Here is a 24707-nt window from a genome sequence, read left to right as displayed (position 1 = left end):
GCCTAGAGCACACTTTGATAGCAAATGGTATGTGGATAGCAAATGGAAACAAATAGGTGCCAAGCACAGGAATGCATAAGTGGACTAGGTCACACCATACCTAAATTTTGAACACCAATGGAAGTAAAGCAAGAAAAAAGCAACAGTTATGCAGTTCAAGAATTAAATCTGCAAATCCTAATTTTGCACTTCTGGTTTATTAGCTAGTCAGACTAAAGTTTCAATTACTCTTGACACAACAACATGATTCCCTCACTGATGTATGGGGCATTCATGAGTGGATTATGAGAGACAACTGGTCCTACTAAGTCGCACAAGTCATTAAATATACCGTCAACCGGGGTAACTCGGGACTGGCGGGGTAATTCGGGACAGTCCTCCGACACGGCGTAAAACTGTTATAGTAGCAAAACTAATTGGAATATTGCAAAACTAAAAATAGTGGAGTAAACGTCAACATTTTTCCTATCTATGTAGTATAAAGGGAGTCGTAATACAAATGACTTCGCTGTCATTCAATGATATTAGGAATTTTAAGATACAGCATAGACCTGTCACCTATCATCCTGTGGCCCTCAGGTAAAGTGATTATGGATTTATTTGCATTTATTTATGTTTTTCTAAAAAAAAACAATAAAAAACATGTTTTTTTAAGCGGATGTTTTTTATTAAAAAAATTGTTTTTTATTAAAAAAAACATGAGTGTTTTTTTACGTCACATCTCTAATTCTAAATGGTATGTTATGCTAACCTCTAGGAAAATAAACTTTCTTCTTTATGTACCTCCATTACTCTTTTATTTTACCTCAAAACTGCCCAATCCTCAACCTCTAGGAAAATAAACTTTCTTCTTTATGTACCTCCATTACTATTTTATTTTTCCTCAAAACTGCTCAATCAGTTCTGCCCCACCCTGTATATTGAGAGGTTGAGATTGTATTGACCTTTTAGGCAATTAGAAAGATTTTCCACCCTAATAAAAGTATTCTAATTATTTAATTTCAATCTTTAAATATGTGAATTTAAAACTAGAAACAAAACAATTACAATTATAAGACTACATATAAAATAATTAAATGCAGTGAATGGATATAAAATATTTGAATTGTGCACGTGTTTATTTCAAAGTGTTCGCTTTTCTCATAACTTAAGTTTCATTTCAAGTCGTTTGAGGTTTGTTTGGTTATCGTTTAGTTTATGTTTATTATTGGTTTATTGGTCTGAATTAAATGGGAACAGTGCAGTCAGTCACTCAGTCACTACTAGTTGGTGTGTATAGAAGGTTGAGTCTGGTAGATTTATAGGACATGAAACTAGTAGATCTATTGATAGTGCTGTGCACTGTGCTATCAGCTACCTATCTGTTATGTGACTCTTCAATGTTTAGGAGATCTGCATTCCTGAAGTGTTTTTTGTATATTGAAGCCAGTTAAATGGTCAATATTTAGCTCATTACCTTGCTCCATACAAACTTTACAAAGCTAATGAATATACTTATCAATAATTGTTTACCCAAAAATCCCAAAGTGGTAAACACCACTAATGGCCTGTTGGCCATTATTGAAGACAATAAGTGCCCTTTTTAGCCATCCATTATGATCCATATACTATTATTGTTAGTAGGCTAATTGCAACATAAAAAATAACACCTAAAAAAAAGCTGAAAAAATAAAAAATAATAATAATAAATAAAAAAAATCATGAAAAAATAAAAAAATTATTGATTTTTGATTGTTTTGATTTTTTTTAAATAAAAAAAATTGCCAACCATGCTATATCTGTTGACTAATTTATTCCACTAAAGATAAGAGAAATGTCATATTTTACCTACAATTTTCAAAAATTACCCTTGAAACTAGCTTTTCTTTACCTCTATATTTCAAATATTTTGCACAATATTGCAGATTGGATGGAAGACACATGGCTATCAATGACTCAAGTAGTGGCTTCAGTTTTTTAGAGTAAAACAAACCAGTATACGTGATAACTTTATTTATCCGCAGTTTTATATTTTTTATTTGATGGCTACTATTGATAAGATATGATTTTTCTCTTGGTACTGGTAGGCATGCAATATAACTAGGTACTTTTTAAGATGCAGAGCATTCCTGTCATTTTTGAACCACAAAATTCCAAAGTCATCCAAAATACATCACTTTGGACCTGTGAGATATCAATAATTGGAAGAAATAACAAATTTAGTTGAGAGGTTTTAAAAATAATGCAGACAGATCTTCATTGTTCAATGAGCTTCTTGCTACCTACAACACATGTACTTTGATGTAAAAATGAGGCTTTTTGTCTAAGTTGCTTTGCCAGTTTGTTATCTTTACTTTAAATTTAATCCAAATGCATAACTTCAATGTCGATTGCTTGGCTCCTAAGTGTTGATAATTTTATTTATTGAACATTTCAGCCATTTCTTTGTGGGTCTTATTGTTTCGTCATCTAAAAACAATTATTAAGCTGGTTTCCAACTTTTTCTTACAAAATTAGAATTGCTCTTTCTTCAATGTTTCATTTAACTTTAAATTAGTCTACACAAAGGACATCATAGTGCCTTATATGCATTACATTACAATAATTATTTTGTACTTTTATTTCAGGATTTAAAGCATTCCTCCATGCTATGCTTTTGGAGGATCAGAATAAAATATTAGGATGAAGCTCTGAAGGCACCAGACCCAAGCTGAGTGCATGTTTGGAGATCATGTGTGTCTCCTCGCCACCATTCACTCCTAGATTTTATGCCGTCAAATCCAGATATTGTGCTGAACCCACACTCACCCCAAGCATTAGCAAAGTGTTTAGTTTCAGATCATTCAAGAACTATTGTGTCCCAGAAACTCAAGTGAGTTATGATTTTTGTGAGAAAAGGAATCTTGAATTTAGCAGAAAAATAAATGATTTTGACTTTAATAATTGTTTTTGGATAAATTATAAACTTGGCAGCTGTTCTAATTTGCACAAATCAGTTGAGATATCAGTTAATATATTGATAAAACTCATCTACTTTGGATTTATGAGTGACATTGTTTACATTGTGGTGTATCAGAAAAATCAGTTTAATAGAGATTGTGTTCAAGAGGTTTGCAAGGAGTTTTGCAGAATTGATACTGATGTTACTTCATCTGGGTTAATTACAGGGAGTTGCCAAGCTCTCCCATCTCTTAAGCTAGAATTCTGCAGATTGAAGAGCGGTTTTTTGTGTCCTGATTTCAATACCTGCAAAAAATTAAGCTGGCAACTTTGGCTGTTATTAATTTTCTTCACAGCATGTGAAAAGCTTTTGTGTAAATCAACTCGATGCGCAGCTGGTTCAAGAACGGCAACTTGCATTTTATTACCTTGTGATTTCCAAGTTTTTGATGAGTTTGTGATGGAGCCTGAGTCACAAAAGGCATCTCTTGATGGGGGTCTTACCTGTGGGACAGCCATCCCTTCCCCTGTTTGTCCAACTCCTCCATTGTTGGCCTCTGTTGGAGCCTCATTGGACGAGGCTGAAGTGGAAAGTGGACTTTCTGCACAGTCATCCTGCGCAGCTTCGCCTTCAACCTCTGAAAAGTCTGGTCGTAGCTCAAGAGCTTCCCTATCTGCTACCCGGGCATCCAGGAAGAAGGATGTTTCAGATCATCCTCTTAGACCTAAAGTTTTGTTGAGTAAGCTAGCACTGAGTGGAGTTGACGATGCTGAAGATGGCCGCAAAAGCAGTGCCAGTAACCCACATTCTCGGTCCAGCACTCCTGACAAATCTCAAAGCAATTCAGCAAGCAAGCGGAAAAATAGTTCAAGTTCAATTAACCTTGAGTTGTCTGCCAGCAAGAAGAAAAAGACTAACAAATCTTCTACTCTTGGAGCTTCTGAGCAGGTTTGTTTCATGGCGATCCTACTTGCAATTTTTATGCAGTTAGAAGTGTGACTTGAAGTTTCAGTGGCAAATGTTGTGTATCAAATTTATCTGAAGTTTTCCCCACAATTCTATCTGGTTTCCATACAAATTTTGAAGATTTTTTGTTGCCTATTCCAATCATTGGATGATTTTAAAGCTAGTATCCACAACCAATTATTTTAAATGTAGTCTTGAAAACTGATTTTATGTTTGGTTTATATTTTCGCCCTATTATTTCATTGACTTACGTTAAACTCAGTCAATGACTCAATTGTGGCACATTACTTCTAGGTACAAAATGGGACATTAATTGTATTTTCAGTGTGGTGTATTGAATATAAGATGTACATATAACAAAATATGCAGAACCACTACAAGTGGTTCTATAACAAAGTAACAAGTACCGTATGGTTCTATTTTAATAAGTAGAACAAAATATGTAGAAATATGAACATAAGATGTACAAATAACAAAATGGCACGTAACCTCTCCATTTTCAGTCAGGGTTGTCATTGATTAAATCAAACTGATTAAATCATGTGATTATATCATTTCAAAAAGACACAAAAGCTGAAAAAAATAAAAAAATGGAAAAAAATTGTGAAAAAATAAAAAATTATTGATTTTTTATTTTCTTTATTTTTTATTTTTTTAAATCAAAAAAATCACCAACCCTGTTTTCAGTGTGGTGTATTGAATGACAATTACTGCTGGGAGTGCCATCGAGATGGGGAGTTCATCTGCTGCGAGATGTGCCCTCGTGTATACCACTTGCGCTGTGCCAACCTCGAGTCTGCGCCGCCTCAGGACTGGGCATGTCATCATTGCCATGCTATCATGCTGGCAGATAATGTGGAAAACAGGTCAGCATCTATACACACAAATTCTTATTAAGATCACTTGGCTGCTTAAGTTGCAAATTTACCAGGAATTTGAAAGTAAAGAAAATAGCAAAAAAGTTCACCATTTCTTTTAAGAGAAAACGTTTTGGAGTCCAGCTCCATCGTCAGTTCAAAATCTAGAACGCAGGTACAAACAATTAGTAGCCTAAAATTCACAATCAATCAATTCACCTAAACTATTATTATTATTTCTATTCTATTATTATTATCTCTTGTACAGTATTATAAATTTTTGTTCTGGTTATTTATTGATAATGTTTCCAGATGCCATTAGATAACTAGTGTATTAATATGATTTTTAATTATAAATAGTAATAAGATTACAAAGATAAATGTAAAAAATGACTTAATTTGACAGCTTGACTGAATTAATTTTGCAATTAGATTGGGCAATTTGGAAGACAAAATGTACGGCATTCCTACATTACAGCATATTGGGGCTGGGTTTGCCAGTCATGTACCAGGCTTATGACAGTCACGGTCCAGTCCAATATTATTTAATGCATTTCTGAAGAAGCATTCACCTGCCATGTCCATAGTGTGAATGCTTCTATGGAAATGCATTAAAAAATATTAACTGGACCGTGACTGCCATATGATGCTCAGTTCTTTGAAGATTGAACTGCCTGTTCATTGTCAATTTTTATTCAACAGGTCTCGAGCAATGCAGCTCATATCTGTTGACCAGTTGGGAATGATGCTCAAGTTTGCTCTTAAAAGAGCCAAGAAGACTCCCATGGTAAGTGTATAATGGTTACTCTTCAAGTATGATGCGGGTGCTATGCTATATTATGCTTTAATTTAGGAATAAATTGATAAAAAAAGTTTGTATACATATCAGTTGGTAAAATTGTGATCATTAATACCAACAAAAAGTTTTAATTTTAATTCATGCACAAAATTTTATTGCAAATTCAAAGGATGTAACAGAAAAATCATGAATTCTGCTGAATGTCCATGAATCACATTTATATTCTTCCTCCTTGTTGGTATGGAAGACTTGCGCATGCTTCATTTATTTAGAGTGGCAAAAAAAATTGTGAATGGTTCATTTTAATGTTGCGGGTATCAGATGGAAAATGTTATTGACAGTTTATGTGCAGTGAATCTAGTGCTTAGTCATTTTATCCATTCCTATCCTTTCTGGTTGCGTCATTCATGTGGATGTACCAAAGTACAACATTCATGTTGATGTACCAAAGTACAACATTCATGTTGATGTACCAAAGTGCAACATTCATGTTGATGTACCAAAGTGCAACATTCCTGTTGATGTACTGAAGTGCAACACTCATGTTGATGTACCAATGTAAATATCAAATAACATTTAATTCATATTGCAGATGGAACCCTTCACTAAACCAGTGGATGTGGTACAGTTTCCCACATACCACGAAGTGGTGCTCCATCCTGTTGACTTCACCACACTCGAGGCCAACATCAACAACAGAGTCTATGGCTCTACTGAAGCTTTTGTTGCAGACGTTGGCTGGATCCTTCACAACTCTGTCATATTTAATGGAGGTTTGTCTTTTTTTTATTTAATGTTGGTTGGATCCTTCACAACTCTTATATTTTATGGAGGTTTGTTCCTTTTGCCATCTAACGTTGACTGGATCCTTCACAACTCTGTCATATTTAATGGAGGTTTGTTCCTTTTCCCATCTAAATCTTCATTATATTCAGACATATTTTCTAAGTTGAATAAGCTTTTATAGTTATAATTGGTGATAAAATTCAACTTATAAAATTGATCCTACAAATCTGGTGGTTTAGAGATGTTTGATCATGATTTCTAAATCATGAATTTCATAATTGGTTAATGGTACTGATTGGAAGAGGATTGACTGTTAAGTTTCTAATCAATTCCAATGACTGGAGAGCAGGTCAAGTTCATATTGAAGTGTAACTAAGATTATTCATGTATGGGAATATTATGATCAATGTGAAGGTCAATTCTTAATTGCTTGTAGCATTAACTTTCACAACTGTTCTCACTCCTTTTAAAGTCAAATAATTAGATCTATTATCTGAATTAATTTAGGTCGTATTATTATCAGTTTTCTGATCTCTTAACTATCTAACTTTTGTTACCTTGTAATACTAGATTTTTCCATGATATAATCAAAATCATAACTTCTATCTGAATTTTATTCTTGCTTATTCTTTATATAGGTATTAGTTCTGTGGTCCATTTAATTCCTGATTTCCATTGCATTGTAATTCAAATACAAGGTGATTCGCACAAACTTCTTGATTTGATAGCTCAATAAAAAAAGAGCTAGTTAAGATGTTCTCAGAATATAATTTCATTGAAAAAGACATTACCTACCTGAATTTTTTAATTTAACTTTGTTTTAAAGATGACGTCAGACAAATGACGGCAACCAAGACCCAAAAATTTTACTGCATTCAGTTAGTCAATTTTTGAAGTTCCTTTAAACTTGCTGAAGCGTATTAATGGGTATGTTGGTGATGGCTTGGCGTATGTTGTTCTTCAAAAGTGGTAGAGTCCTTGGACAGTCATTGTAAATAACAACATGATGGGGTCAACAAACAATAACATTTTTATGGGGTCAACAATTGACCCCATAAAAAATCACTTGGAGGCAAATTGTAGGATCAGGCCGGTCAAAGATGGTCACCCCTCTAGGAGATGAGGCACTCTGCAAAATGTTGTCTCAGAAGATCTATTGGAACTCGTGCTGTGTGGGCCATGGCTCCATCCTGTTGGAACCAGACATCTCTGACACTCATTTCAGCCAGTTTTGGCCAAAAAAAAGGCATTTGCATGTACTGAGCTGAAGTCACTTACTGCGCGTTCGTTTTCCTCAAAGAAATAACGGTCAATTATGCCAACTTTTGACTCTACACACCACACAGTTATGCCTTCACAATGAAGTGGCCGCCTTTCTAACTCTCTTGAGGTTTTTGGGTGTTGTGGTAGTCTGCTAACCCCCACACCCTCTTGTATTTGCACTTCCACTTGCCCTAAATGTGTTCACCCATGTAACAGTCAATTTTTGATCAGGAACCCAACCTGAAAGACAAATACAGAACAAAGTACAAAATGCTTGTTGAGTAGCGATAATAGAATGGGCATTGGAAAAGTATGCCTTGACAGCAAATACACGCTGCTCACTTGTCCGATGCATAGTGGCAACTGACTAGGCAGGACACAAAACTTTATGACCTTGCCTTTCATATGAAATATGTACTCTCTGCCTTTTTTCTATAACATCTGACTACTAAATACAAAATAGGATGTGTCCGTGAATCTCCCTGAAGTTTCTGAATTATGATTAAATATCTTGTCTCATATCTGAATTTTATTGCAGCTAATTCTAAAGTAACCAACTTGGCGCGCACGGCAGTGAAGATCATAAAGCAGGAGATGAGCGAAATAGAAACATGTCCCGACTGCTACATGAACGCCCACCAGCTGCCCGACACCTGGTTCACCGAAGCCTGTGTAAGTGCTGGTGGTTGTTGTTGCTGTAATTGCCCATCCTGGTAGTGGCAACTAGGGGGGGAGGGGGGTTGAAAGGTCAGTTTTTGTGGGCACTTGATGCCACTGGTAGTTCTACGACCATCACTGGCTCGCTGACCCGCCAGAACCATTTTATTGCATTACACAACACCCTGGACAAGCCAGGTACTCATTTATCAACCAGAGTTGGATGAATGGCTGAGTTGACCATGAGCTGAGCTTCCCGATAGAACTTGTCCTCAGTGGGACTCAAACCCGGGAGCAGGGTGCGAGAGACAGAGAACCCAGGAGCTGGGTGTGAGACAGAGAACCCGGGAGCTGGGTGCGAGAGACAGAGAACCCGGGAGCTGGGTGCGAGAGACCGAGAACCTGGGAGCTGGGTGCGAGAGACAGAGAACCCGGGAGCTGGGTGTGAGAGACAGAGAACCCAGGAGCTGGGTGTGAGAGACTGAGAACCCGGGAGCTGGGTGCAAGAGACAGAGAACCCGGGATCTGGGTGCGAGAGACTGAGAACCCAGGAGCTGGGTGTGAGAGACTGAGTCTCTCACCACAGCTCCAATGAGTGCTGGTAGAACTGTCAGGCTGTGTGAGTGCTGGTAGAACTTTTTGTTTGTGGTTTCAAAATAATGTATAATGACTGCTCTTGTTAGCGGCATCAAAACATTGATTGTGACTCGAATCTTTGGATTTATTGTACGATTTTTTTTAACTGTTATTGATTTAAGATCAAAACTTGAAACTCATATTATGTAATTATAGTTCAGCAGGATTATTTTTGACTTGAACTGCAATTTTTATTATGCAATACTCTCAATTATTATGGTTTTTCTCTTATGTAGTTGTCATTTCAAATATTAATTGAAAATTTTCTTCAGCGACTGGCGCATCCCCTAGTATGGGCTCGACTTAAAGGCTTTCCATACTGGCCTGCCAAGGCTGTCAAGTGGCACAACAGCAGCGTTGACGTGCGCTTCTTTGGCAGACATGACAAGTGAGTAGTCGCATGTTGGCTGGACAAGGTAAATGAATGTGCGCTTCTTTGGCAGGCATGACAAATGAGTAGTCACATGTTTGCTGGACATGGCAAATGAATTTTTGCTTCGTTTGCCAATTTTTGAAAGACATGAGTGAGTGCTCACTTCTTGGCAGCCATGACAAGTTTGTTTGTTGTTTTCATACCTGAATGAGGAAAAGTAGATAACTTCTTCAGTTAACGTTATTGATAGTTGTTATTGCAGAACTTATGAAGCACCTGAAGTTAGTATTTACATCAATATTTACAATATTCTTCATAGTGGTATGTACAGGGTCCGCCATATTTATGGCAACGGATGTTTGCTATATAAAAATAAATTGGTTTCTAGGAGACTTTTCTTTTATAATGAAGCTTAATATCATCTATTAATTCATCTATTTTATATTGCAAAAAAGCTCCAAATTGTCGTGAAGCTGTGTGGAAGGTGGTAAAAAAATCAAGGGAAACTGGTGAAACATGCAATCGACCTGGTCAAGGAAGGAAACGAAGTGTCCGAACAAAACAATTGGTCAAAAACACGAGGGAGAAGTTGAGAAACCCTCGTGGCTCAGCTGCAAAATTGGCTGCAGGAGCAGGAGTCAGTCAGACATCAATGCATATAGTCCTCAAAGATGACCTCAAAACCTCCCCTTACAAGATGCAAACAAGGCATGAACTAACAGACCGTCATGAGCGAATGAGACTCGAAAGATGCCAGCACATTCTGGATCTCATTGAGGATGGCACGCTGCCCAACTTGGTGTTCAGTGACGAGAAAAAATTTGACATTGAACAAAGCATTAACCTTCAAAATGGCGGAGTTTGGAGTCGGGATGGATCTGTGGCAACCAGAACAGCAACACGACGTCAAAATCCCATGTCCGTGATGGTTTGGGCCGCGGTAACCGCCACTGGCAGGTCCCCATTCGTTTTTGTCGCCTCAGGAGTGAAATTGAACAGTCTGCGATACATTTCGGACATTTTGGAAGCTGTGTTGTTACCTTGGGCCCGTAAACACTTCAACGGCTCACCATGGAGTTTTCAACAAGACTGCCCCATCACATGGCTCAAACATGACCCAAAACTGGATTCAAGGTCACATCCCAGCGTTCATTTGCAAAAATGAATGGCCCTCAAGAAGCCCTGATTTGAATCCTCTCGACTTTCCTGTGTGGGCTATTTAGAGAGTAGGGTCTGCAGAACACCTCATGATTCTTTGGATAGTTTGAAGTCTAAATTGACACGAGAATGGGACTTGATCCCTCAAGAAATGCTGCGTGTCTCCTGTGAAGATTTCCGCGTAGATTGGAGGCCGTCATTAAAAATAAGGGTGGTCATATTGAATAAATTGTTTACCTAAAGAAGAATTACCTAAAGAATTGTTTAGGTAATTCTTGGCTACTAGCTCATCTAATAGAAAAAAAGCACCTGTTTTTTTCATTGAGAAATAACAAAAAACATGCATTGCCATAAATATGGCGGACTCTGTATTTATTCCTATGGTCTGGGACATTCATTGCTTTCTCGAATTTGGGAAATCCATAGCCAATTAAATTATAAATTTGATAAAAGCAGCAAACTTTGTGTATTTGCTCCGTATTGTTCTTTATGGCAGCTACTGAATAGTCTTAACTTAAATTTGTTTTAATAAATTTTTCTCAATTTACGATATATTACTGTGTTTTCTCCATACAGGGCGTGGGTGTCGGCCAAGGACTGCTATCTCCTCTCAGAGAAAATGCCCGTCGCGCTGAAGGGGCGGAACAAAACCCTGGAGTCCTGCATGACTGAGGTGAGGTCCGGGGGACCGAGGTGAGGTCCGGGGGACTGAGGTGAGGTCCGGGGGACTGAGGTGAGGGCAGGGGACTGAGGTGAGGTCCGGGGGACCGAGGTGAGGTCCGGGGGACTGAGGTGAGGTTTGGGGGACTGAGGTGAGGTCCGGGGGACTGAGGTGAGGTCCGGGGGACTGAGGTGAGGTCCGGGGGACCGAGATGAGGTCCGGGGGACCGAGATGAGGTCAGGGGACTGAGGTGAGGTCCGGGGACTGAGGTGAGGTCAGGGGACTGAGGTGAGGTCTGGGCATTATTTTAGATCATATACGCCATTTTTTTGAGCTATGGATTCTTTGTGTACATTGCCGTAGATCTTCGTAAAAGTTTTTTTTAGAAGTTAAATTAGTTTTTGTTAGAAAGTTTGCAGCTCAGTAAATATTTTGACTGTTCCTGTAAAGAAATTATTAGTACAAATATAAATTCATCAAAAGTTAATTCATCATCATATGCCTCTAATTTTTTTATACACGCTTTTCATCTCATCAACATGTTCTCACTTTTCACGTCTTCAACAAGTTCTTGCTTTTCACCTCTTCAACAAGTTCTCACTTTTCACCTCTTCAACAAGTTCTCGCTTTTCACCTCTTCAACAAGTTCTCGCTTTTCACCTCTTCAACAAGTTCATATTTTTCATCTCAAATAAGATATACCTTTGTCAGGTGAAGGCCCACATCGAGTGCCTGAAGAAGCGCTTCGGCAGCTTCGTGTACGCCCCCCACAAGCTCCCCTTCAGCCCCAGCGACCCTCAGCAGGTGCAGGTCCTACTTCCCCTCTACAAGGGACCTCCCCTCGCCCTTCTTCACGCACTCAACCCCTCTTCTGCAGCACCTAGTGGTATGTTCAATATATTTATTTAATATTTTTATATTTAATTACTTGATAATCGCCCGTAAGGATATGTTTCTCGCGGGAAAATTTTGTATTAATATCACTTGATTGCTTAAATCGCAAGTTTTTCAAGAATTTAAAAGTCACGAAAACGGCCAAAAAATCACAATTTCTTGAGAATGAGAAAAATCACTATTTCTTTCATAAGAAATTATAAATTTTTTGGCTGTTTTCTTTGCTTTTAAATTCTTGAGTAAATTTAGTTCGTATGTCATTGCTTGGGTACAAATGTGATTGCGTCCATTTCAAGTATTCTATGAGTTTATTGGGATTCTCGTAATTTCTGCAGATATTTAGTTACGCACTATCAATGGATGCTCTAAATGGTCTGTCTGTTGATGATTATAATATTATGAATTATCAACTGAAATCTTAAAGTGCATTTTATTTCCATCATTTTTAATGCATTTTCTCATTAATGAAAAAAAAACGCTATTGTGCTCGTCATGTCCGTCCGTCTGTCTGTGACTGGCCGAAGAGAAAATGCGCTCTCTGCCACTCACTGCAATGAGTACTGATCAATTTTTTTAGGTTTATCATGATGTGATCAGTTTAGTTTGTTTACGATTTGGCTGTTTGATTCGTGATTGAATTATTTTGTCTAGTTTAGTTTTAAAATTTTGAAAATTGAGATTTAAAACTTTTGCCCCGATTCAGATGACGAGACGTCGTCGGTGGGATCTTCCGACAGCGCAGCTTCTTCGAGGCGATCCAGGAGGGAAAAGAATATAAATGAAATGTCTAGCGATGTTCCTGAGCAATCCACTCCTTATGAATCAATAAGCAACCAACCTGAAGAATCTATGTCCAACTTTGAACCGGAGTCTGAAGGAATAGAAATTACTGAGCACCAAACTCAATGTTTGGTTAGCAGCAAACTCGATCTGAATGAAGATTGTGAAGTAACTGATGATGAAAAACGTCAGGATATGGCCGGTGGAAGTAATATCGAAGCTCAGAAGTTCAACAAATTTGAAGAGAAAGATGAAAATGATGAGCAGGAGGCAAAAAATACATTGCAAGATGAAGGTGATGTTGATGCTATCGATGGTTCAGCAATGAAACGTGTAACAACTGTCACTAAAGATCATTTCGTTGAGACTCTAAACACAGAAGATCAGACTGGTCACACCTCAGGAAGCGTGCTAGAAGTACATGAACAGTCTTCACTGAGCTCTAGGTTACCTGAGACTACTAGTCACCTTACTGAAGAAAATTATACTCATTCTGTATCCGGTCACATAGTCTCTGAACATACGCTAACTGTCACTGAGGAAGGAGATTTACACACTGAGAATAATGTTTCACTTGCTCAGCATGAAGATTTGTGCTCGAAAGATGTAGATTCTTGTGATAAAACTTATAACTCGATTGCTTCCGCATCATGTGACAAGTTTGCTGCCACTAACAATCAAGTTCACGTTTACGAGGAAGAAGATGTGACCAAGGCAGAAGAATCTTTTCTGTGCGGAGATGAAACTGGTGGTGGCAATGTGGTATGTGAGGTAGGAAATGTTGATGATCATCAACTTTGCGAGGAAGAAATTGATGAGGAGACAGAGCGGAGATTACTTGATGCAGGCACGGAAGAAGGCAACGATGATGCTAATGAAGAAGAAGAAAAGTTAATGGGAGAGCAAGTTGAATGTGCCTCGCCTATTGCCTCTGGAAGCTCCACGACAGAAGTTCTCAAAGAAGAAGAAGCAACTGATGCTGATACAAATCCTTTAGTCAAATTGTCTAGTAAGAGCGATGGTACTGAAGGCCAGGCTAGCGGGGACGGCACTGAGGTGAACATAAATTATTTAGAAGAGAGCTTGCTGGCATTCGATCGAGAACAGGAACAAATGGCAACTCAGTCTTGCAGCTCAGATGAACTGAGTGATCACGAACAATCTTCTCCTCAGCTAGCGAAGATGCAGTCAGAAGCTTCTGGGATGTTTAAAGCATCATCGAGTGTTGCTGCTGAAGCTGAAGCCATGTTCTCATTTGGGTCTCTTGGCTGTACTATTTCAGCTGTGACCGCTAACAAGGATTCCATTTCATTTAAACCTCAAGGGATGAAAAAGTTCCCATTGCCGGAGTATGGAGAGTCAAAAGTCAAAGAAATGGCAGGCGTGGGGAAAGGTGAAGGAGAACAAGAGAAGAACAAAGGTTGTTCAACAGGACAGAGCAACGGTGGCCAAGGAAGTGATGGAGGAAGCAGTGATGATGGTGGTGGTGGTGACCGAGGTCAGGGTGTTGGAGGACATGGAAGAAAAAGCGGAGGGGAAGATGGCGGCGAAGAAAAAAAGGGTAACAATTTCATCAAGCCCGTCTTACAGGACGAAGAGGAGGTGGAGGAAGATGAAGAAGAGGATGATTTCGGCGATGAAGATGCAAACGACGACGCTGATGAGAATGTCAACTTCTCAGGCGAGTTACAGGCTCTACAGAAGATGACTGAAAGTCGGATAGAATCTTTGTCTCCGTCTATTGCCGCTTGTTTACCTTCAGGAGTTAGTGCTTCAGTATGTATCAGTTCGGTAAGCGCTACCAAATCCTACTCTAAACCACCAGATGCTGCTAAGTACCCCAGTTTAAGTACTGATGTGTCTAAGTACTCGGATGACGTTGCTGACGAGACTGCTAGAACTGTGTCTCGGTCCCTGGCTCTAGGCTGCACCATCACACCAGCTCTACTTGGTGGCTCAGTTTCAGTGGCCGTTTGTGGAGCCAATAAACGAAAAGCCTCTGATTTAGACGATCAAGAGGACCAAAGTCGAAGAAAGAAACTCATGAGGCTCAGTGACGCTGGGTCCAATGCCTCCAGTGATGAAATGAACGACCCAGAAGAAGAAGAAGATTATGAAGATGATGCAGAAGAAGAAAATAATGACCAAAAAATTAGCGATACTGCTAGCCAACTGCCGTCTTCTGTAAGTGTAACGACGCTTCATGCATCCTCGAGTTTAACTATCAGAGAGACGAATACGTCTAGGACTGGCGCACATCTTCTACCAGACTCTGTGTCCGTGACAAGCGTGTCGGCACCATTAGAATCATCAAACTTAAATACCAATGACGGAACTGAGAACAGCAGAGGCAGTGACGTTAGTTCTAATAACGAGAAATCTAATAACAAATCGTATACTATTTCTAGGCTGGAAAATACCTGCACCAGTCAATCAAGGGATAGTCCTGGTTCTCAAGGTAGCCCAACTTTGAATCTGAAGTCAAGTTCAACTGAAGACTTGATAGAATCTGTGCTGAAGCGTGGCTGTTTGGCAAGATTAAGTCAATCCGACGACTCCAATGATTCAGAGAACAAGCCATCAACGCCTCGACGTAAATCTTCAGACAGCAACTCCGACACAGCCGCGGATACTCTCAGTCGAATCAGCAAGCAGGTTTCAATAAGTTCTGTCAGTGCCAAAGCACCCAGCAAAAGAGACTCCAGTAGTCCAGACTCAGCCCTTAGCTCGTCGTTGTCTGCGTTAGGTTCTAGTATAAGTATCAGCATTAGTAGTGCTAGTGTCAGCAACACGTCGTCAATGGTGTCATCTAGCAGTGTCAGCGTCATCAGAAACCTCGAGCGTAATACCGCCAAGTCACAGAAATCTTCTAATGATGAAGTTGCTTCTGAAAAATCCAATGATACATCACAGTCTAGTAAAGCTGCTAAAGAAATACCAGGACTTGCTCGAGATGTAGACATCAAACCGACACTGGACGCAAGTGGTCGAGTCATCACGTCAGGAAGTGTCAAAGAATCCTCGCCCTCCACTGCCACTGCGACCTCCGGCAGCAGCACAGCCTCTGACCAGAAGACTCGCTCGTCTCCGAAGAAAGAAGATCAGTCCCCAAATTCTATTAGCGGTGTTGATACTTCAAAAATCAACGCTTCTGTTTCCATAATTGCCGTGAGCACAATGGCGGAGAAAAGCCGTGCTACCTCGACCACTGCTTCGTCGCGGCCTTCGTCAGGCACGTCTGCTCGCTCCAACTCCTCATCGCCGGGACACAGCAGCAGAGCCTCGCCTGCTGTGGGCAATATAAGCATAAAGGGCTCGTCTCTACTGCAGGAGACGCTGCCCACGGTACCTCCCCCTCCTCCTTTATCCCAGGCACAACAAACCGCAACGTCCATGTCCCGGGGAATGAACTTCGCAGCCCCTGGGGCGATCAACGGACCTGTTAGAAATGTCGCCATGATGCGAGGTATGGCCCCCGGCCTCGTGGTGGGGGGCGGTCGCATGGCATGCCCCCCATTGAGGCCCCAAAACATGCAGGGGGTTGTACCCCCTCCAGAAGCTGGGCATTTATCACAACAACTTCACCAGCACTCGCACAAGCTCGCGGAGATCATGCGGGCGAGTTTAGAAGAAGTTTTGTCGGGTCTCGTGGTCGCCGGCACTCCAGAGGCAAGGGTTGCCGCCCTGCAACTAGAACTTGAGCGCAGCAATTGGAGGCATCAGCAGGAGGTGCGAACAATAAATAATGTTCATGCTGAATAATTTTGATCTAACGAAATCAACGCGTTGTTTTCGTTGAAATCAGCAGGAGGTGCGAACAATAAATAATAATGTTGATGTTGAATAATGTTGATCTAACGTTTCAACGAAATTAACTCGTTGATTTCGTTGAAATCAATGGTTCAACTTTAAATCAAAACACCCTCTGATTTACCGCCACTTGCTTTGCTTGTAGGGTGTATAATTTTGAGAATTTATTGCTGCACGTAATGTTTACATGGTCCCTGAAAGGTCCGCATTAATATAATAAGAAATAAGCCCGGACCTTACTTCACTGAATTGTAAATGTAAGGATAGAATGGGCTTTGATTTCTCTCACTGGTAGAGAGTTTAGCATAACTTTTATATAACATTGAGTAACCATAACTTTCATGTTTATGCCAGGTGATGGAGGTGCGACATAACTCAGACATCATGCTGGGCGAGATGAGAGCAAGTCTCGAGGCTGAGAAACATCGCGCTGTTGAAGAGGTCAGGCTAATGTTATTGATTGTTGGTTACTTATAATGTTATTAATTAGTGGACTAATGTTATTTATTGTTGGTTACTTATAATGTTATTGATTAGCGGACTAATGTTATTGATTGTTGGTTACTTATAATGTTATTAATTAGCTGACTAATGTTATTTATTGTTGATTACCGTACTTATAATGTTATTAATTAGCAGACTAATGTTTTTCATTGTTGATTACTTATAATGTTATTAATTAGCAGACTAATGTTATTTATTGATGATAAAAAGTACTTATTCACCTTTCTTATTATAATAATTATAACTATTGTTATTATTATAATTATTTATTATCATTTTTAGGCACTTTATGTGAGAACGTATTATTAATTTTTATTTACTTGATTAATACCAATAATACTGAAGTAATACTGATACTCAGCAAATATGTCAACAAAAAGATTTTTTTCAATTAGAGGTGAAAGAATTATCTTATATTGTATTTTGTAAATACATATCATATAATATAATTATTAATGTAATATATTATCTTATATTGTAAAATTATCTTATATAATTATCATGTTACTATGCTGTATATTCCAGATACAAATTTTCAGGTTTCAGCCCGGTTTTATTTTTATCACTTCGAATTTCAATGTAATTTGTGCTGAACCCACTTCTGTCTCACGCTGCTGCCCAAATCATTCTTTATTTCAGAATTTGACTAATTATTCCATGATTTGAGTTTTGGGGCCGTTCTTAAGGTGAAATCTATTCATATCAGAATTTCAACTTCAGAATTTTGACTAGTTTTTTCTTAATATTATCGTTAGAACCGTTGTCGAGAGTAAATCGTTCAATTTTACACTCAGAATCTTTACTTGTTCTTCCCTAAAATACCCATTATGCCGATTAGGGCCTTAATAATTTATACCTTCATTTACAGAATTTTGACTAATTCTCCTTAGATGTGTCCGTTAGAACCGTTGTTGAGATGTAATTCAACAAATTCACCCTTATAATTTTGATTTTTTCATTTAAATACTCATTAAGGCAGTAATTTCGATAAAATTCATCCACTTCATCATGATCAGCAATTTATTTATTCATAAGTCCTGCAAAAAAATGCGATATATATTCCTAATTTACCGGCATAACAGATGCGGTTACCATGATCGACAAGTTATTTATTCATAAGTCGTGCAACAAAGAGATATATTTTCATAATCTACTGGCATTTCAGATGCGTCGTTCAATGGAACAACAACAAGTAGAGATCCGACGTCAAATGGAACGTCGTCTCAGCGAGAAGATATCAGAAGTGAAGCGTCAGTGCGACGTAGAGAAGCAGCGCGCAGTCGAGGACACGAAGAAGAAGCAGTGGTGCGCTAACTGCGGCAAGGAGGCTCTCTTCTTCTGCTGCTGGAACACTTCTTACTGCGACTACCCCTGTCAGGTTAGTGGTAGTGGTTAGTGGTGGTGGCAGGTTAGTGGTAGTGGCAGGTTAGTGGTAGTGGCAGGTTAGTGGTGGTGGCAGGTTAGTGGTTTAGTGGCAGTGGTGTGGCAGGTTAGTGGCAGTGGTGTGGCAGGTTAATTACCTCATCCACCGTCCCCATTCCTCCCCCACCCCACCCATCACTCCCCATATCTCCCCCAGCAAGCCCACTGGCCCCACCACATGGCGGTGTGCGGGCAAAACAGCGACGGCGGCGGCGGCGGCGGGACTAACAACGGCGCTGTTAACAGCCACGAGGCCGCTACAGCAGCTGTAACGGACGCTGTTAACGGCGATATAACAGCGGGACAACATGGGTCACGGGGACCCACTCCCATACACGGCATCGTGTCCCAGGTGGGTCAAATATTGGGTCCCAGGTGGGTCAAATATCGTGGCCCAGGTGGGTCAAATATCGGGTCCCAAGTGGTTAAATATTGGGTCCCAGGTGGGTCAAATATTTGCTTTCTAGTGGGTCAAATATCGGGTCCCAGGTGGGTCAAATATCAGGTCCCAGGTCGGTCAAATATCGGATCCCAGGTGTGTCAAATACCGGGTCCCAGGTGGGTCTAATATCGGGTTAATATCGGGTCCCAGGTGGGTCAAATATCGGGTTCCAGGTGGGTCTAATATCGGGTCCCAGGTGGGTCAAATATCGGGTCCCAGGTGGGTCTAATATTGGGTCCCAGGTGGGTCAAATATCGGGTCCCAGGTGGGTCAAATATCAGGTCCCAGGTGGGTCAAATATCGGGTCCCAGGTGGGTCAAACAGTATCGTGTCCCAGGTGGGCCTATTTTTATAATCTTTATTCATCATTCAATAAAATAATCTGAGTCTTCATTATTTCATTTGATGTATTTTCTGTATTAATATTTTTTGCGTTAGTTTTAACTTTCGACTTGTCCCATTTCTACAATATATTGATTGTTATATTATTGTCAAAAGAAATTTTATATCCGCTTAGGAAGAGCTTGGTTTTCAAGTCCCGAGTGAGTTAACAACTGCTTTATTTGATTCATTAAAATTTTTGAACGTTATCTCATATGTTTAATAAAATTTTGTGCAATAAAATTTTAATTAATCAATACTTGATTAATTAATTAATTATACTCGCGGTTTTATGTTAGTAATTTATTTCGTTTGCTTATTAAATTCAATGCTACGTTCATTTGAATCTTTTTCCGTTGTTTTAAATCCATGTTGCCTTGTGTTACTGTGCCTGTATTTTCTTTGGTATGAATCGTGTTATTATAATATTTAATAAAACTCGGAACTTAATATATCAGCTTAGCAAACATAGATTTCGAATATGTAACCAAGTATCAAGATCAAATTATAGCTCGATTCAACTAACAACTCGATTGCAAAAAAATTTGCAAAAAAATATTCAAAATTTGCAATCTCATTTGAAATTCGAAAAACCCCTTCTTTGTTTTAGTATTCTTAGAGTTTTCGAATGGTTTAGCATGAATGTTAATTGTGTTTCACTTGAATAATATTGGTTTTAGTTGAGTTCCTACAATGTTTTGGTTTTTATGTATAATTGTGGTTTAAAACTACATAGTGTCGCATGCGTTTGATTTATTTTGTAAATAGTTAAACTAATAACGTTGTAAATAGTTATACATACATATTTTGATACCTGCAGCTTAATAATTAAGTAAGTGATTCGCCTGCCAATCAAAAAATTCACTTGTTGTAAAAACGTGTTGCTTTCAAAGTAATTGCAACGATTTACTTTGAAAAATTACGCGTGTATTCACAAATTTATGAATGGCCGGACAAAGTTGTTCCTGCCATTAGTCGCGATCATTTCTTTATATGTTGTGATGTTTAAATGGCAACGAATAGTTAGCTTGTTAAATGGCAAAGAATAATTAAATGGCAAAGAATAGTTAGCTTGCTTAAAAGGCAAAGAATAGTTAGCTTGTTAAAATGGCAACGAATAATTAAATGACAAAGAATACTTAGCTTCTTTAAATGGCAAAGAATAATTAAATTGCAAATACTAGTTAGCTTGTTTTCCGATGTAATTTTTATATAGTTTTCTTCATCTGGGTTGAATAAGGCAGGAGCTACAAAGATAAGGACGTTAAAAATTCATAAAATGACTGAAATATTGTGATGTCTTTATTCTATCGCTAAAATAATCATAATGAAGGTTAGGTGTCGGTAACGACAGAATTGTTTTATACGTTTTTTCTTCATTACTCCATCGATAATATCGAAAAGAAAATCATGTGAGGCATAACACTGGATAATTTCTTCGTTTAGATTGATTTTGTGTGCAAAAATTAATCATTTCATCTTCGCAATGATTGCTTAATAAGCTAAGAAAATACCTGTAAGTATTTCGGAAATTATAGGTTTTCAGATTTCGTTTTTCATGGTTTGAATTTCAAGTGTGCTTGTGTTACTGATTCTTAAAAGCTTTCTTTACTGCAATTCAGATCGTGTCGTTCTCTTTCGTCTGTAATTTATAACATGGAAATTTGTGTACTGTTCGGTAAAATTAAGTCTTCGTTGTTTTTTTTTTTTGTGCTGGAAGTTATGATGTATATTCGCGGTTACGTATATATATTCCCACTCTTATGTTATTCGTATTATTGTTGGTGTATTGTTGGATTATAGTGAATTATAGTGAGTGCGTGAGTAGCAGCGTGTTATTCATGTGTTGGCCTTGTATTAATGAATGTATGGCGATGGTCTCGTATGAATACTGTATGAATGATCGTGTGAGTGTTGCGTATTGTGTGGGCAGAAGCGCAAGGCAAGATGGATTTTACGTCGGTCAGACTCCCAATTATACGGACAGCAACAGCCGTTACGTTTATCATAAAATAATATTATCTTGCTACTTATTATCATATCGATAAACTATTCGCCAGTTCCGTGCTGTATAGATTTTATATTCGTGCTGATTTTATTCACGTAACATTTATTGGGCTCGTTGGCTTCAAAACAATAACTTTTCCAAAATTATTTCCGAGATCGAATTTCATGGTTAAATTTACCTTGAAATTTTAAATTAAAATCAGTATCGGTGTACAATGATTCACAATTGGAGACATAACATTGAAAGGGCCTTCATAATATCTATATATTTCCATCGGTTATATTATGTAATTAGTTTCATAACAGATTCCTTATAAATGGTGAATAAACGGCAGATTTATTCTCACATTGCCAAATATTAATGACGTTGTACATATATTTTCCTGAGCGGACTTGAATTAAATTCGATATTGCCTGGGTGGACTGATCAGTAAAATCGATGTTGTCGTTTTGCAGGGGTCGTGTGGTGGTGGTGATGTAAGTGTTGGTGATGATGATGGTGGTGTGCTTGTGAACGAAGCGGTTCAAATACGTCCTCCGTTGTTGGTGCGACCTCAGCCTCGTCTCGCTCCTCTCGTCAAGAAGAAAAAGAAAAAGAAAGTTCATGGAGCTTCACATGGAAATGAAAATCCGAGTACCTGTTCGCTTGCAAAAAATAACATAACCTCTGTTGGCCAGCTGGGAGTATTTAGCGACATGTTAAGTAGCCTTTCTTCATTCAAGGACAAGAATCTTGATATAATCAGTTCATCTTTAATGTCACATTCATCTAATGCGGCCATATTGCCGCCTATAACTTCCAAGTCCAAGATTATGCCGAGCAAATCTTCTTCCAGTAATTCTGTTGCTTCAAGTCATGCCAGTAAATTCCAGTCGTCTAAAAGTAGCGAATCGCCTCCTGCGTTTATTAAAAACAGTCCTAAAGCTTGGATGGACTGGTTCATAGAGCAGTCAGGCTCTGAAGGCATCAAAAGTAATCTCCAGGCAGGAAAAACCAAAACAAAACCGACCATTCATGCCACGCCAGTAACGTTTCTTAGTTCTGACGCGATGCCGAAGAAGAAAAAGCGTAAGAGCACTCCATGCGTACGTCGTAAAATGGACCACGTACTTACCCCTGAAGAGATCACACAAGAAATGCTTGACCGTGTCGCCAAAACTCCTAAAGAGAAAACGCATGACCAAGAAACTGGGACCTCTTGCCATCAATGTCGCCAAAAAACCGCCGACTTTAAGACCATATGTCGGTCGGGGAGTTGTGTGGGGTTGCGGGGGTATTTCTGTGGTCCGTGTCTCAATACTCGCTATGGGGAAGACGCTCGGACTGCTCTGCTTAACCCCACCTGGCACTGTCCCGTTTGTCGTAAAATATGCAACTGTTCCTTGTGCCGTAAAGCCTACGATAAAGACTCGTTAGCTGGTTTCAAGATCGGGATTCAAGGTCGGGGTTCGCCCACCTCGAATCCCGACACTTCGAAGACTAAGAAATCTAACAAATTGGCCGAAGTATTCCGTAGAGATCGCGTCTCGATTGATAAATCTAATGATTTATCAATCAGTGAAGCTGGTGAAGAATCAAGAGGCCGTTACGAAATTGTTAGTCATGATGAAATCGTTGCAATTACCTCGACCAGTCAGACTTCTGTGGCGTCCGACGATGGTTTAGGACAAGCGTTGGGGGGAAATAAACTCTCTATATCGGCAATGGATGATGGACAGTGCATAATTGACGATGCTGATGAAATTACAGTTGAAGAAATCAAAGTAGAAATACCAGAATAAACTTAAAAATCGAATGCTCGTTTTTTGAATGTATTTTTTGTTCTCCGTCCTGCTTGACACAAATCTCTTTGTGTCACGCAACAATTGAATATTTAATTTAATTGATTTATTTAAATGTCAAACAGTGTTTTGGTTCAGCATAAACATACCTACAACTTCTATATTTTGAAATGAAATAAGAATCACAATCTTAATATTGTTGTAGTTCGATAATTTCCTCATTGTAGTCAAAACTTAATCAAATAATAAAATTAAATAAACATTATGATTATTTATTTAAATGTTTTTTATTGCCGTTGAAATTGTTCGAACTACTTTAATTTAAACTCGTATTCATATGGGACTACAATCTATCTAATCATGACACTTTTCGAGATTATCGTCCAAGTGATATCAGTTTTACCTATACAATTAATTCAATTATTAAAATAGATTAATTGATTTCCAGTTGATGACAAAGAGAAGAATTACTTTGGAGAATTTATAATTTTAATGTTTTAAATATAATTTTAAAATTATTTTCTTTATATGGAATAGATATTTCTTTTACGATAACTGACGGAATATTTTTTATAATTGACTTATACCTTCACGGAAATGTGTATTTACTTGTCCTCTTATGCATAATTGTTTTCGTCTTGCTCCTTATCTCTAAATTAATTGTTTAGACCAATCTATGTGTAACATAGATTTTAACATATAAAATAACATAGATGAGTTTTTACGTAAATATAACAGCTTTTTTAACTGTTTCAATAATGTTTGAATATTAGACATTTTTTAGGAGTTTCAATGTAATATTTTTGGAAACTAACTTCGTGGTGCCTTTTATGTGCCCATAAAAACCAATCTTCCTGTTTTCAATAAATGATGCAGCCTTTTGAATAAAAAATCATTTTTGACCTGATAATATATCATTTTTGACAAATGTGCTTTCCTTGTTGACTCTAACCCTGAAAACTTCGCGGTCTCAATTAAGTGATTTATAGCGCATTTTCTCATTTATGGAAAAAAGATGCGCTATTGTGCTCGTCATGTCCGCCTGTCCGTCTGTCTGTCCGTCCGTCTGTCTGTCCGTCCGTCTGTCCGTCCGTCCGTCTGTCCGTGACTCCACGTTTTCGTCGACGAGAAAATGCGCTTTCTGTCACTTACTGCAGTGAGCACTGAGTTCTATATTTTGGTTATTTGTTTGGACTTGCACCTAACGTCGATGAACTTTTTGCGCTTGTGCTGGTCATCTTGATCCTGAACGTTCGCTCTCTGCTAAGAAATTTTCAATATTTGAACGTTATTACACATTTATTTTTTGACTGATGTTTTACTCTAAAAAATATTTAATGCTTAACAGGAGAAGTCAGGCGATGATTTACAGTGGCCATCGCACCTTACCGTTAAATTCAAACGCTGCTACATTTCCCTATTGTCCTAATTAATAATCAGTGTTTTTATTAAGATAAAGTGCAACTATATAAGGCTAATTATCAATGGTTATCATTATAAGTTAGTGGGTTAAAGGACAGGCAGCTGCTCTCGAAATTGCCAAGTAAGTTTTTTTTAATCCAAAAGGTAAATTTTATCAACTTCTTCTAGTAAAGAAGTGTTATTTAAG

The 24707-nt window shown here is 38.5% G+C and overlaps 1 protein-coding gene across 2 annotated transcripts; it reads left to right on the top strand.

The window, feature by feature from the left end:
* The first annotated feature begins 2611 nt into the window (after positions 1 to 2611).
* Positions 2612 to 23540, top strand: LOC108677761. Of its 2 annotated transcripts, XM_047881013.1 has the most exons (14): positions 2612 to 2851; positions 3147 to 3868; positions 4574 to 4752; positions 5446 to 5530; positions 6135 to 6315; positions 8130 to 8263; positions 9157 to 9272; positions 10992 to 11088; positions 11788 to 11962; positions 12674 to 16479; positions 16915 to 17001; positions 18230 to 18442; positions 18644 to 18838; positions 21773 to 23540. In XM_047881013.1, the coding sequence occupies exons 2-14, from the start codon at positions 3380 to 3382 to the stop codon at positions 23096 to 23098; spliced, it is 7083 nt and encodes a 2360-aa protein (XP_047736969.1). In that variant the 5' UTR covers positions 2612 to 2851; positions 3147 to 3379; the 3' UTR covers positions 23099 to 23540. The 2 variants fall into 2 exon arrangements, with proteins under 2 accessions (XP_047736969.1, XP_047736968.1); XM_047881012.1 differs by having other exon boundaries at positions 2612 to 3868.
* Positions 23541 to 24707: the final 1167 nt, after the last annotated feature.

Source organism: Hyalella azteca, unplaced genomic scaffold (genome assembly GCF_000764305.2).
Source record: "Hyalella azteca isolate HAZT.00-mixed unplaced genomic scaffold, Hazt_2.0.2 contig6845, whole genome shotgun sequence".
Taxonomy (NCBI): domain Eukaryota; kingdom Metazoa; phylum Arthropoda; class Malacostraca; order Amphipoda; family Hyalellidae; genus Hyalella; species Hyalella azteca.
Note: the sequence above shows the minus strand (reverse complement) of the source record. Positions and strands in the feature narration are given on the sequence as shown.